This window comes from Lissotriton helveticus, chromosome 2_1 (genome assembly GCF_964261635.1).
Source record: "Lissotriton helveticus chromosome 2_1, aLisHel1.1, whole genome shotgun sequence".
Taxonomy (NCBI): Eukaryota; Metazoa; Chordata; class Amphibia; order Caudata; family Salamandridae; genus Lissotriton; species Lissotriton helveticus.
This window is the reverse complement of record NC_136059.1, coordinates 1,934,830,582-1,934,844,446: the sequence shown is the minus strand read 5'-3', so window position 1 is coordinate 1,934,844,446 and position 13,865 is coordinate 1,934,830,582. Positions and strand designations below refer to the sequence as shown.

Below are 13,865 nucleotides of genomic sequence, written 5' to 3'. Positions count from 1 at the left end.
CCCTTTCAGTGTCGCTTTGCAGACCCCTAGATAGAAGGTAAGGGGGAGGAGGTCGTGGGCACTGCAGAGTAGGGTGGCCAACTGGCATGGGTGCAAATTCAGGATGGTGAGTGTAAAAGTTCAGGACAAGGGATCAAAATTCACAACAAAAATTCAGGACAGGAGGTCAACATTCAGGATAAAAATTCAGGGTAACAGGTAGGCTTTGCAGACACATCAGTGGATGTCATGCAATAGTATATAAGTAAATAGGCAAGGAACATAAGTACCTTTCCTGCCACCTCTCCTGTCCTGTCACTGCTCCGGGAACGTCACTGCTCCTGCCCTGTCACTTCTTCTGCCCCGTCACTTCTCCTGCCCCGTCACTTCTCCTGTCCCGTCATTACTCCCGCCCGGTCACCACTCCTGCCCGGTCACCACTCCTGCCCGGTCACCTCTCCTTTCCTGTTGCCTCCCCTGCCCCGTCACTGCTCCTTCACTGCTCCTGCTCCGTCACTGCTCCTGCCCCGTCACTGCTCCTGCCCCGTCACTGCTCCTGCCCCGTCACTGCTCCAGCCCTGTCACTGCTCCTGCCCTGTCACTGCTCCTGCCCGTTCACTGCTCCTGTCCCGATCACTGCTCCTGTCCTGATCACTTCTCCTGTCCCGATCACTTCTCCTGCCCGGTACACTGTTCTATCCATTCACTGCCCCTATCCGTTCACTGCCCATATCCATTCACTGCTCCTGCCCGGTTACCGCTCCTGCTCATGCCTAATCACCGCTCCTGCCCCAACACTCCTCCTGCCCCGTCACCTCTCCTTTCCTGTCGCCTCTCCTCTCCTGTCCTGTCACTGCTCCAGTCCTGTCACTGCTCCTGCCCCAAACTACGACGAACTCCGTGTTACGAAGACGCCTGAAAGTGCTCATTATTTAATGCATTGTGACTAATTAAAATCAATGCGTAACATGAAAAATATGTAATACATTTTTGTTCGACGAAAATGCATTGGTTCCAAAGTTTCTCGTACAGTTTCAGTAAATGAAAATAATCAAGGCGTGATCGCAGAAGAAAAATACATGAATGACATCAACTGTTTAGTACGCAGGTTTTGATAGACTGGCATTGAAAGGCATCCAACTCATGCATGCGCACTTACTTTCTTTTTTCTGACTCGAATCTACTCAGAAGCCTCCGTAGACCGCCATTTTTAAAGCCCTGAAAATGGGCTGCTGGAGCTCCCACGGTGATGACGTCATATACAGCATCTGGAAGAAGGATTGGAGAGGTAGCTGAAAAATGCATGCCTGCGTTGTACTATACAAAAGGAGGCAATCAGTCTAGCTAATTTGAAAAGAGCTTATATGAGGTAGAGTCCCAGGAGGGCTAGAATAGGTAATATGTCTTTTCTCAGAGCCATCTGCACACCTAACCAACGTCTAACGTTCATCAGAATTTCCGACTACCTCTTAATTATATGGCGGCACAAAACAATATTCTTCAGCTATAATACAAATTGGCCATTTGTGATTTTCGCTTCAATTCAACTGCGAGTTGCCTAATTTGTAATGACAGAGGCTACCCAGGGCTAATTAATAATCCCGGTCAAAAGTACGGCGTAGACATAAAGCAAAAGAGAAATTAAAGAACATGGTATGTTAAGTGTTTATTCACGTGGCTCTATTTTGACCTTAATGCTCAGCTTTTGCGCCCCCGCAATCAGTGGCAAAAGCACTGCAAACATCTGGGGGTTATTCACCAATATGTAGTGCTTTAAGTGGGCCGGGTGCTGAGTACCAGCAGTTTTTAGGTCGAGCATAGAGCAGCGCATGCGCTGCTTGCTTGACTTTAGTAGTGGCTTTTCAAAGTGCTACCCGCCGGCACAACCACGCGCGCCTCGCTCCTCCTCTCCAATCATTGCTGCGCACGCATCCCTCGCGTGCTTAGCACGTCATCGCAATCGCGATCACTTTAGTTTTCACTGCAATCGCGATAACGTGCTAAGCATGCGAGGGATGCGCGTGCAGCAATGTCCCCTGAAAAGTAACAGACACGCCTCGCCAGCGGGCGCTTAACTCAGTAAATCACTTTAAAACTTGAAGCGCACCAGTTAAGAGCTAAAGGCACATTTACCATTTCTGGCTCTGACGCTATGGCGCCGCGGCGGTGATGATGTAAGGAATACTATTTTGGGTGGTGCGAAGAGGTGGTGCTGCCTCTTCGGGTCTACAGAAAGGTGCATCTTATGTGCTATGATATTATGTGGAGTATAGAAACCATTCCATTAAACTTCTGCCCCAGAAAGTAAAAGCCTTTTGCATTCTGCCCCTCGGTACATTAAAAGCTATAAACGGGCAGGCCTTCTTCGAAATCCACTGTGCAAGTTAGGTTGTTATATAGGCCAAAGAAGAAACAATACATAAAGGAATCCACAAGGTGGCATAATCAGGTGTGTCGCTCCTAGTGGCCAGCAGCCAAGTTCACAAGCGCTTCAAGCAGAGGAGGAAGTCTTCAGCACAAAGGAGTGACCCTGTAATACCGCATGTATTCCACCTGCCCAGGTTATTATCCACAACCTGCTCCTCTTGATGACACAACACATCATAACAACATACGAACAAGTTGCTGTGTGTCAGCTAGACCAGGCTGCTATGTTTACACTATGACAGCGCATAATAGTTGAATTATCGCCAATCACTAATCCGGTTGCACTTCCCTTAACACCCCCCCTCCCCTCACTGTCACCAAATATGGATATCACACGGTGAGGCAGGCGTCCAGACCATAGTAACTAGTTTTATTTGATCTTTTCAAATGGGAGGAGTTTTTTTTTTTTTAGTTGAACGCGTTGTTCCTTAAAATGCTAATCCGTATTTATTAAATAATGTGCAGATTCGACAGTAAAAGCATAACGGAATGAATATATCCAAATCTATATGTATGATTTACTGGAATGGAAATGTAACACCTAACACTCATAAATTTGGAATTGTACTTAAAAGCATATTATGTACTGTACATATAAATACCTTGAAAATGAATACAATAGGTGTCACTGTCAACGCCTCAATTCGCCACCCCCTTATTAGTGAAGAAAATGTAATTAGGAGTCAGAAAGCATGTGCAGGTCACACCTGTTTTAATTTGGCTTCTCTGGTATCCTTGGAGTATCACATGCAGTTTAAACATGCCTGCCTTATTCGTGAGGTATAAAACATGAAACAACATCCATAGCGTTGGCATAGTCAATAGGTCTCGCTTTTGGGACCTTATAAGTATTTAGTTATTTATGCAGCACAATATCCTTGGTTCTAAACACTTATAAGGTCCCAAAGGCGAGACCTATTGGCTATGTCAATGCTTGTTTAAAGGATGCCTCGAAACGGGTCTCTATCGGGCTCTGTTTTGTGCCTGGCACGGGTGGTCCATTTTTTTCCGGACTGCTGTGACAGCAAGCACATCGATGTGCGCTGCTTACCCTGCTCACTTTTCACTAGAGGAGAAGATAGGGCATGAAGTCATGCCAGGTAAGCGTTGTAGGGGAAGGGAAATCATTTAGAGAGTCTCTTCTCTCTGGATTTTCCTTTTCTTTTTGAAATACAGGAGCGGCAACATCGTCTTGGTGTCACCAGGGCTTTAATTGGAAGCTTTTTCAATATTGTATATAACAAGCCATAGTTGTTGCTTATTTATCTTATGCAACTAACAACCACTGACAAAGCCAATAGTCCAGACTTCTTGTAGGTATGATGTTACTTGTTGTATCATATATCTGGATGCAGTGAAAGAAACAGCAAAATACAAGTCAGGCAGCACACTATGCTAAACGCAGATTTTTAGTTTACGTGTTGTAAAACCGCGAGCTTAATTAAATAGGCCAGGTCCCTTTGAGAGACCCCCACTTTTTTCATCCCACTTAAAGCGCTGCCAATATGTGCCTGTTTATGGATTGGAAAAAGGCACAGGCAAACTGCGATGCGTCGTGCACGCAGAGGCTGCTTCACGTTTTATCCATAATATTCGGCCGAGTCAAATTGGGCCATGCTAAGCCGCAGACAGGGTGATGAATAATGGAACACTGACGAATGCTTCACCGCCGCTGTGACTGGAGCCCGTTTTACTGCGCAGATTAGCTTTAATGTGATTCACGCCCTGACGTATTACCTCTTGCTCGCATCGCGTCCTGAAGACATGAACGTTTGAAATGCATTCGTCTCCCGAAGAGCTCCCGGATTAATAAGTGGCCAAAGCTGTGCCGAATCTCTTCTTCTCCTGTCATACACGCTGTGCGAGTGCTTCCGGAGGAAGGTCTTTCGGATGCTCACGGTGCTAAAAGTTGGCCTGCTTAATATGAAGAGTCATGCAAAGCTGCCGTGCACGCTGGACCACGTGTTGAAACCAAGTATCACCTTAGGTATTTTGTGGGACCTGGACAAGCAATATTTTGGGAGCCCCTGTTTGGAACAACTATGAACTTTATTACACATTTTTTTGCTAATTTCAGCCTAACAATATTGGATTACACGATCTAAAAAGGTTAAAATACAGAAATACATAGTTGTGAGCTACAGAGAATGTTTATTCTCCCAGTGGGCCCCATGGAAGGTGGGTGCCCTGGCAATTACCCACTTTGCCCATGTCTAATAATGTCTCTGCTGATACCGTTTAGACACATTTTTAAACAGTCCAAAAACAATAAGCATTGGAAAAACCAACAGGTCTGATGTTGGCTGGCAGCTTTTTGTTTTTATTAGTGCTTGTTTAGTCATTTTTTTTTGCAAACAAATATTGTTGGGGAACCAGCCAGACACTCCTCAATCAAGAAAAAGCAAAAATCGTTTTTGGGGTTCAAAAAGCACGTTGCCATTGTAAAGAAATAAATAAATTCACTGGACGTAAGGGAACTATTTTGCTATTTTGCATGTGAATGTGCCCCTTGTCGAAAGGCAGAAGGCCTTCAATCCCAGTGAAGCTAGCCAACAATAGGTCAAGTGGGCTGACCTACAGCCCCATGGTTTCTGTTTTTTTGGGGCAGAATAAACATGGTGAATGACAGGATAGTAGACCAATGGATAAAGAGGGTTGGCCAAAAGCCCCCATAAGTATATTAGGGATTTAATTTTAGGTAAATCAAAAGGTGCTGACTAACACCAGACCTAAAAAAAATGGTCATCATGCTTAAGCTACTTAGTTGCTCACTGGCATATCAAAAGTGTAGCAGGTGCAGCTCAACTGAGGCAAAGGGGACTAAGAGGGCCACTGCTGTTTTTAACTAACAATGGGGAGCATTTGGTTTGCTTGCAGTAGGGCCCATGGTTCTCTTGCTAATCCACTGTGGCCTCAGTGAAACTTTTACTTGCATGGGTATCTATGTCGAATCCAGGTGCTTTTAGCAAAGTGGATTCTTTCAAGATTCTTTAAAGCAAATTACTATCACAGCCCCAGTGAAGCCAAGCAAAAATTAATTCAACACACTTGTACTAATCATTAAAATTGTCGATTAGTGTATGGTAGACACCATTTGTGCCCCATGTCTTTCCTTTATGGAATGTGCTGTATGCATATTATATTATGATCTACAGTAACTTTATTTTTCTATTATCCATTAATTAACCTGATTGATATTTGTCTAATGAATAAATAATTAGAGAATCTTAAAATGTAATCATAAAATAAAACCCTTTAAAACTACTCACAATCTGTCATTATTGACTAAAATATGTATTTGCATTTGATTACTTGCTTGTGTTTATGAAGGAGCTCTTGTGGTCAAAATACGGGGTGGCCAAGATTTGTTACCTCGAGAATTGATATTGGCGTGGAAAAGGACAATGGTAATTGATGGTAATTGCACCACATTTATTACATTTCCCAAAGAGTTTCCGCGCTCACAGAAATCATGGCAACTGCAGCTTGATATCACAATGACAAACATACTTTTCTTTGCGTTGTGTCATTCCCTACCGGGGTGGTGTAAATACACCCTGCAGCCAACATAAAACAACCATGCCACCGATAGATTTTCTGTGCCATCTATCATGGCTTTACTGAAAATTAAATAACCCAGTTAGGTGTAACCAATGCACATTGCATGTTTAAGGAAGACACATTAGCAGTATGATGCATAATCCTACACCCAACAAAACCAGCGAGGAATAATTGGAGAGACGTTGGCAAAAATGATGTCCTTTCTTTCAGAAATATTTTACGTTAGTCTCTTCAACAGCACGAGTGACAAGGGAGCAGTAACGCTGGGGGCCAAAGAACGCCGGGGGTATTGTGCAAAGAGCTCATGTGGTGGCACAGGACACCTGCTGAATGCTGATGATGGTAACGGGGATGGGGCAAGTCGTTATTCTTTCTTAAGGTACAGTATCAAAACTGATTTGGATCAAAAATAGTAAAAGGGTTGAACTGTAGGTCTGTGTTATTTATTCAATGTGTCACAGAGTTTCTATTCGCCTATTTCTGTGACATCACATCACCCACTTGTTGCCAATCGTCTGCAAGGCGTACTGGCATCATGTTTGCAATAAGAAAGGACGGATGCACTTTGCTGTTTCTATGACATCCTGCGCAATGGCATTTTTTTGTAATAGCTCCTCAGATATGGCATTGCCTGGAAATACCTAAAAATGACATTCGCACTCGAAGGAACCAACTGGGGGCACATTGGAGAGGAAACTTTATAATTTGGATATTTCCAAAATACATTTCTCAATTTCTCACGTATACACACTCTTTTAATTTGTGCTATGGAATAATGTATTTACCCCAAAAGAAACAAAAAATGGTCGGTCCCATTGTGCATTATTTGCATAATGAATAAGGATGAAAAATGAACTCTATGGCAAAAGAGTAGGCAGAGCCAGCGGCGGTTATTAATTTTGTCAGCATGAAACATGACAACATTAGTTCTGGTTCGTTACCGCGGCCTTCTTTCTTCGTGGATTTTCATTAAGGCTTTATCATTATAGGATGTCGTTATGATATTGAAGGTACAATAATCTTTAGCGCAAAGGCATTATGTGCATTTTTGGATTAAACAAATGCCGGGATATAAGAAGATTAATAAAGAGTTGATTATTTAACCCCCTGGGCGCCGTCTTGTTTACATTCCAAACGTGCCCGTGATTGTGCTGTTCAGAATAGAATAAATCATCTCAATGAAATTAAGCAGCTACGAATAGATCAATTTCCGAAGCTGCCAAGCAATGCTCAAAATCTACAGTCAATACATTGTAATGACACTTTAAGAGCCACACCTGCGTCTTCAAAACAATGCTAAACCGGGAATGTTATGGGTGATCAGTTATATTTGCTTGAACAGCTTGTGTGAAAATAAACAGAGAAGGTGGTGCATAACTCCATCTGCGATAACACACACAATGCATTTTAATGTTCCACTCTTCACCGAGAGAGCTCGGGTTTAGAGGTACAGAGTGATTTCTGAAGGTTAAATACTAAAATATGGGCCATTTTTGAGTTTACTGATTTGTATCTAAACTCTTCTAGCTCAGGAAGCACATGAAGGAGCGCAGTAACCGGTGTTGGCATTTGACTAGCCATTGTTTGTCATTGTCCTAGCCAAGGAAGGTATGTATCGTACACCCTCCAGGGTCCTTTTAAACAATTTATATTGTTCAGGACTGCCAGGGGCCGGGTGAGTCCAACGTAGCACATTAGCAGGTAAGGGAGGCACCGGTGAAGAAAACGAACACACACGTCCCCAAAATTAGAACACTGATTTCTCTAATCTCATAGACTCAGGGGAACAATGTCAGTAACTCGCAACCCTCGTCTCTTTCCCCTAAAAAATCAAACATTTTGAACGCTCTCACCCAATCTACTGATTGATCATTTAGTTTTACCAGCTGCAGGTCCCATTCATTTTAGCACAGAATTCACACCATGAATTAGGGACTCCCTCGCAGTTCAATGAGTGAACACAACAGATTTGCCATTCGCCCTGTTGCCCACACTGCACCAGTTGCCATGCTTTCAGCCTTTCAGCCACATTACTTAGCTTAATGCCAGGGCAAGGAGAAGGAAAGTGAACATTTAACAGATGACCAGCCACCCCAGAGGCTTCGAGGAGGCCCACAAGGGTCTACAATCCAAACTAAACAGGATTTTAAAGCCACTGAAATGCCGGCTCTCCAACTACGGAAGCCGAATGCACCCAGGAGTCAGTAGGCCTGATCCCTTCAGACCCCAACCAGCATGATTCTAAATGGATGGCTTGCCTTTTTGTCTGGCCACCCTCATCAAGTCCTGACGTGCCCTGTCACAGTCGAGTAGGATACGCCTAGAGCTCCCTGTTCCATGCATCTCAATACAGTCCAGGTTTTTTCATTGCATTCTGGGATTAGTAGTCCTGCTGATCCCATTACAACGTGATGTTTAAAAGTTGCAGAATGCTAGTAACACAAGAACTTGGGATGCTTCACAACTGAGGGGCAGGAGGCAAAGAAGTGAGCGAACTGGGACAAAGCCTCTGACACATGGCCAATGGGAAAGGGGTCGCTAAACTGGGTTTGGGAAGAGAGGTGCTAACACTGTGGAGGCCTTTATACCCTGTGATGAATGATCTAACAACTAGAGACCTACGTCAAACATCGCACAGCTAGCCAAGACAGAGGAATGTTTATCTTAATCCAGACTATGGTGACAATCACCTAGATTAGGCCCAGGTGATGTTTAGGCTGGTTGAAGACAATGGGCGCAGTCCACAAGGGGAAATATCTGAACAATATTAATATGTGTACCAAGAACGTCTACAATCACATGTACTATTACCTATTTTGCCACTTCACAAAAACTATGTTCATAATATTATATACATGGAGACATATGCCAAACAGATCCATATAGATTTTTAAATCACGGGTTGATTGACATGGGCTTGAAAATACAAACAGAATGTTACTGCATGCAAGAATATGTTTGGAAATTCAGAATAACTTTGCGCACCTGATTTAGTCAGAATGTTGCAGTGTACACATAAACTGCACAATAGTCTGAAGAAGGTGGTTACACAGCACGGCCACAATGACACACACCAGTCAGCAGTCACAATCTATATCACATGAATACAAGCAAAGTACTTCTGAATACTTGTATTAACATAAGTAATCTCCTGCTAATGTCACAGTGCCTGCAAATTGCATGTATGCCAATTACTCACACTGACTCTAATCCCACACATTTAATGCAAAAGGCACACCGAAATAAAAGTAGCAACTCTCCTTCCGGTAAAATCATCACATCTCAACACAGGTGCACCAATTTTCTCATTTCTTTTTCCCAGGCCCGGTGCATTCCCTGTTTGAAGTTCCATGAACAGTACCCTTGGTGTGTTAAGGACAGCAGCAGTACTGTCCACTTATTCCATTCCCTCAGTCAATTAGGTAGGAGTGCCAGAAATATCAGTTCTACTGACAAACTAAAGATATGTGTCACAGGACTATTTGCTGGGCATCATCACATACTTAAATGCCCCCTGTCACTATTGTGAAAGAATATGACACTGCGTGTTTGGCCTAGTATATATCTCTTTTTATAAAATGAGGGAGGGAGACATTTCCTATGCGTTATCAGAACATCAGCTTTCCCTGCTCACAAATAAACCAAAAAACGGCCAGACCCTAACAAAATCGAACCAATATCTATTCCTGAACCCTTATCTAGGGATGAAAATGTTACACTTTTTTTGTATATGAACCCTCACTCACATGCTAGTCATGTGGCATGTTTCATCGTCAGGTTCTCACCCGTCAAGATGCTGGACAACCAATTGGCTTTACCCTACACATGAGGGGTCAACTTTACAGTCTCTGTTGACAGCCTCGGTAACAGGAATCTACAATTGCCTAGAGGGTGAGACATGTAAAAGAGTTTATTGACTATGATCTCCACAGGCAAGATTAAACAAGGGTGAGTGGCAGGAAGGTGAGAAGTGAATGCCAAGAGGGACAAGGGTGACTGTCAGGCCATGGTGGTGAAGGGTGAGTGCCAGAGAGGTGAGGAGTGAGTGCCAGGGAGATGAGACGTAAGAGTCAGGAGGGTCAAGGGTGAGTGCCAAGGAGGGGAAGGGTGAGTACAGAGAAGGGGGAAGTATGAGTGCCCGAGGTGAGGGGTTGCTGCCAGGCCAGGGGGGTGAAGGGCTAGTGCCACAGAGGTGAAGGTTGAGTGCCAGGTCATGGGGATGAAGGGTGAGTGCCCGGGAGATGAAGGCTGAGTGCCATGAAGGTGAGACATAAGAGTCAGGAGGGTCAAGGGTGAGTGCCAGGGGTGTAGGGTAGCTGCCAGGACAGGGGAATGAAGAGCTCGTGCCATGGAGGTGAAGGGTGAGTGCCAAAGGGTCAAGTAGTGAATGCCAGGAGGGACATTGGTGAGTGTCAGGGAGTTGACAGTTGAGTGTCACGCAGAGTCAATGCTGAGTGCCAGAGAGGGAGAAGGGTGAGTGCCAGATGCGAGGAGTGACTGCCAGGCCTGAGGGGTGAAAGGTGAGTGGTGAGTGACAGACTGCAAACAGTAGTGAGCTGGGGTCTAGAAGGATGTGAGGAGATCATCACCCGGTGTGTGCCAGGCTGGAATGCACCAGTGCCAGGCCAGACTTGGGTGGATACAAGAACCTATGAAAGGCGGGTGCCAGGACACTCGTAACCTTAGTACAGGAGTGGGGTGCGCTGGAGAGAGTAACATCTTAAAACAAGAAACTATTCAAAATCCTGAATACTCCACTTCATGGTCTTGCAACCTTATGTGGAAAATAATTAGCAAATGAATGGGCTCCCGTTGCAGATTTGCAGCTTGTTACAGCAACTTATAGAGATGAAGTTTGCACTGAAAATAAGCCAAAGCTAACACAATTTGAATTAGTAACGGTAAGATTCGCAATGAACTAGAGACAAGTTAAAAAAGCACCCCAGAATTGAACCGAGGATACAGAATAATAAAAATGGGGGCAATATTGGTCTCCTTTTCACAGCTGACAGCCAAAAAAGAGTACATTTTCCATAACTTTTGTTTTTGCGGGTGTGTGTGTGGTTGTGTGTGTGGTTGTGGTTGTGTGTGTGTTTGTAGGTGGTTGTATGTGTGTGTGGTTGTATGTGTGGTTGTGTGTGGTTGTGTGTGTGGTTGTGGGTGTGGGAGTGGTTGTGGGTGTGGTAGTGTGTGGGTGTGTTTGTGGGTGTGGTTGAGTGTGTGGTTGTGTATGTGGTTGTGTGGTTGTGTGTGTGGTTGTGACTGTGTGTGCGGTTGTGTGTGGTTGTGTGTGCGGTTGTGTGTGCGGTTGTGTGTGTGGTTGTGTGTGTGGTTGTGTGTGTGGTTGGGTGTGGTTGTGTGTTTGGGTGTGTGTGTCTGGTTGTGTGTGTGGTTGTGTGTGTGTGTGGCTGTCTGTGTGTGTGGTTGTGTGTGTGGTTTTATGTGTGTGTGGTTTTATGTGTGTGTGGTTGTGTGGTTGCGTCTGTGTAGTTGTGTGTGTGTGGTTGTGGTTGTGTGTGTGGTTGTGGCTGTGTGTGTGTGTTTGTGTGTGTGTGGTTGTGTTTGTGTGTGTGATTGTGTGTATGTGTGGTTGTGTGTGGGTGTAGTTGTGTGCTGTTGTCTGTGTGTGCTTCTGTGTGGTTGTGTGTGTGGTTGTGTGTGGTTGTGTGTGTGGCTGTGTGTCATTGTGTGTGTGGTTGTGTGTGTGGTTGTGTGTGTGGTTGTGTGGTGGGTGTGGTTGTTTGTGTGGTTGTGTGTGTGTGGTTGTGTGTGTGGGTGGTTGTGTGTGTGGTTGTGTGTGTGGTTGTGTGTGTGTGTGCGGTTGTGTGTGGTTGTGTGTGTGGTTTTGTGTGTGTTGTTGTGTGTGTGGTTGTGTCTGTGTAGATGTGGCTGTGTGTGTGGTTGTGGTTGTGTATGTGTGGTTGTGGTTGTGTGTGTGTGGTTGTGTGTGTGGTTGTGTTTGTGTGTGTGTTGTGTGTGTGGTTGTGTGTGTGTGGTTGTGTGTGTGTGTGTGGGTGTGGGTGTGGTTGAGTGTGGTTTTGTGTGTGGCTGTGTGTGTGTGTGGTTGTTGTGTGTGGTTGTGTGTGTGGCTGTGTGTGTGGTTGTGTGTGTGTTGTGTTTGAGTGGTTGTGTGAGTGTGTGGTTGTGTGTGTGGTTGTGGGTGTTTTGTGTGTGGTTGTGTGTGTGGGTGGCTGTGGTTGTGTGTTGGTGTGGTTGTGTATGTGGTTGTGTGTGTAGTTGTGTGTGTGTGGTTTTGTGTGTGTGTGATTGTGTGTGGTTGTATATGGTTGTGTGTGTGGTTGTGTGTGTGTGGTTGTGTGTGTGGTTGTGGGTTTGGGTGTGGTTGTGTGTATCGGTGTAGTTGTGAATGTGGGTGTGGTTGTGTGTGGTTGTGTGTGGTTGTGTGTGTGGTTGTGGTTGTGTGTGTGGTTGTGTGTGTGTGGTTGTGTGTGTCTGTGGTTGGATGTGTGTGTGTGTTTGGGTGTGGTTGGGTGTGGGTGTGATTGTGTGTGTGGTTGTGGGTGTGTGGTTGTGTGTGTGTGATTGTGTGTGGTTGTGTGTTGGTGTGGTTGTGTGTGTGGTTGTGTGTGTGTGGTTGTGAGTTTGGGTGTGGGTGTGTGTATGGGTGTAGTTGTTGTAGGTGTGGTTGTGTGTGGTTGTGTGTGTAGTTGTGTGTGTGTGTGGTTGTGTGCGTGGTTGTGTGTGTGGTTGTGTGTGTGGTTGTGTGTGGTTGTGTGTGTAGTTTTGTGTGGTTGTGTGTGTGTGGTTGTGTGTGTGGTTGTGTGTGTGTGGTTGTGTGTGTGTGGTTGTGTGTGTGTGGTTGTGTGTGTGGTTGTGTATGTGTTTAGTGGTGTGTGTGTGGTTGTGTGTGTGGTTGTGGTTTTATGGGTGTGGTTGTGTGTGTGGTTGTTTGTGTGTATGTGGTTGTGTGTGTGTGTGGTTGTGTGTGGTGTGTGTCTGTGTGTGATGTGTGTGTGTGTGGCTGTGTGGTGGTGTGTGGTTCTGGGTGTAGTTGTGTGTGTGGTTGTGTGTGGTTGTGTGTGTGTTTGTGTGTGCTTGTGTGTGACTGTGTGTGTGTGGTTGGATGTGTGTGTGGTTGTGTGTGTGTGGTTGTGGGTTTGGGTGTGGTTGTGTGTATGGGTGTAGTTGTTGTAGGTGTGGTTGTGTGTGTGTGTGGTTGTGTGTGTGTGTGGTTGTGTGTGTGTGTGGTTGTGTGTGTGGTTGTGTGTGTGGTTGTGTGTGGTTGTGTGTGTAGTTTTGTGTGGTTGTGTGTGTGTGGTTGTGTGTGTGTGTGTGTGGTTGTGTGTGTGTGGTTGTGTGTGTGTGTGGTTGTGTGTGTGGTTGTGTGTGTGGTTGTGTATGTGTGTGGTGGTGTGTGTGTGTGGTTGTGTGTGTGTAGTTGTGTATGTGTGTAGTGGTGTGTGTGTGGTTGTGGTTTTATGGGTGTGGTTGTGTGTGTGGTTGTTTGTGTGTGTGTGTGTGGTTGTGTGTGATGTGTGTCTGTGTGTGATGTGTGTGTGTGTGGCTGTGTGGTTGTGTGTGGTTCTGGGTGTAGTTGTGTGTGTGGTTGTGTGTGGTTGTGTGTGTGTTTGTGTGTGTGGGTGTGGTTGTGGGTAGGCATGGTTGTGTGTGGGTGTGGGAGTAGTTGTGTATGGGTGTGCTTGTGTGTGGGTGTGTGGTTGTGGTTGTGTGTATGTGTGGTTGTGTGTGTGGTTGTGTGTGTGTGTGGTTGTGTGTGTGTGTGGTTGTGTGTGGTTGTGTGTGTGTGGTTGTGTGTGGATGTGTGTGTGGTTGTGTGTGTGTGGACGTGTGTGTGGTTGTGGTTGTGTGTGTGGTTGTCAAAAGTCAAGTAAGAGTTTATTGCTATTAGTTAATAAAAACCATCACAATATACATAT

The 13,865-nt window shown here is 45.1% G+C and overlaps 1 protein-coding gene across 2 annotated transcripts in view; it reads right to left on the bottom strand.

The window, feature by feature from the left end:
• INPP4B (inositol polyphosphate-4-phosphatase type II B) overlaps nucleotides 1-13,865 on the bottom strand; it is a 1,970,577-nt gene that overhangs the window by 897,578 nt on the left and 1,059,134 nt on the right. For both annotated transcript variants that reach the window (XM_078676858.1, XM_078676856.1), the window contains one exon: nucleotides 1,139-1,247. In XM_078676858.1, the coding sequence (XP_078532984.1) occupies nucleotides 1,139-1,247 (109 nt within the window). The remainder of the gene's footprint in view (nucleotides 1-1,138; nucleotides 1,248-13,865) is intronic.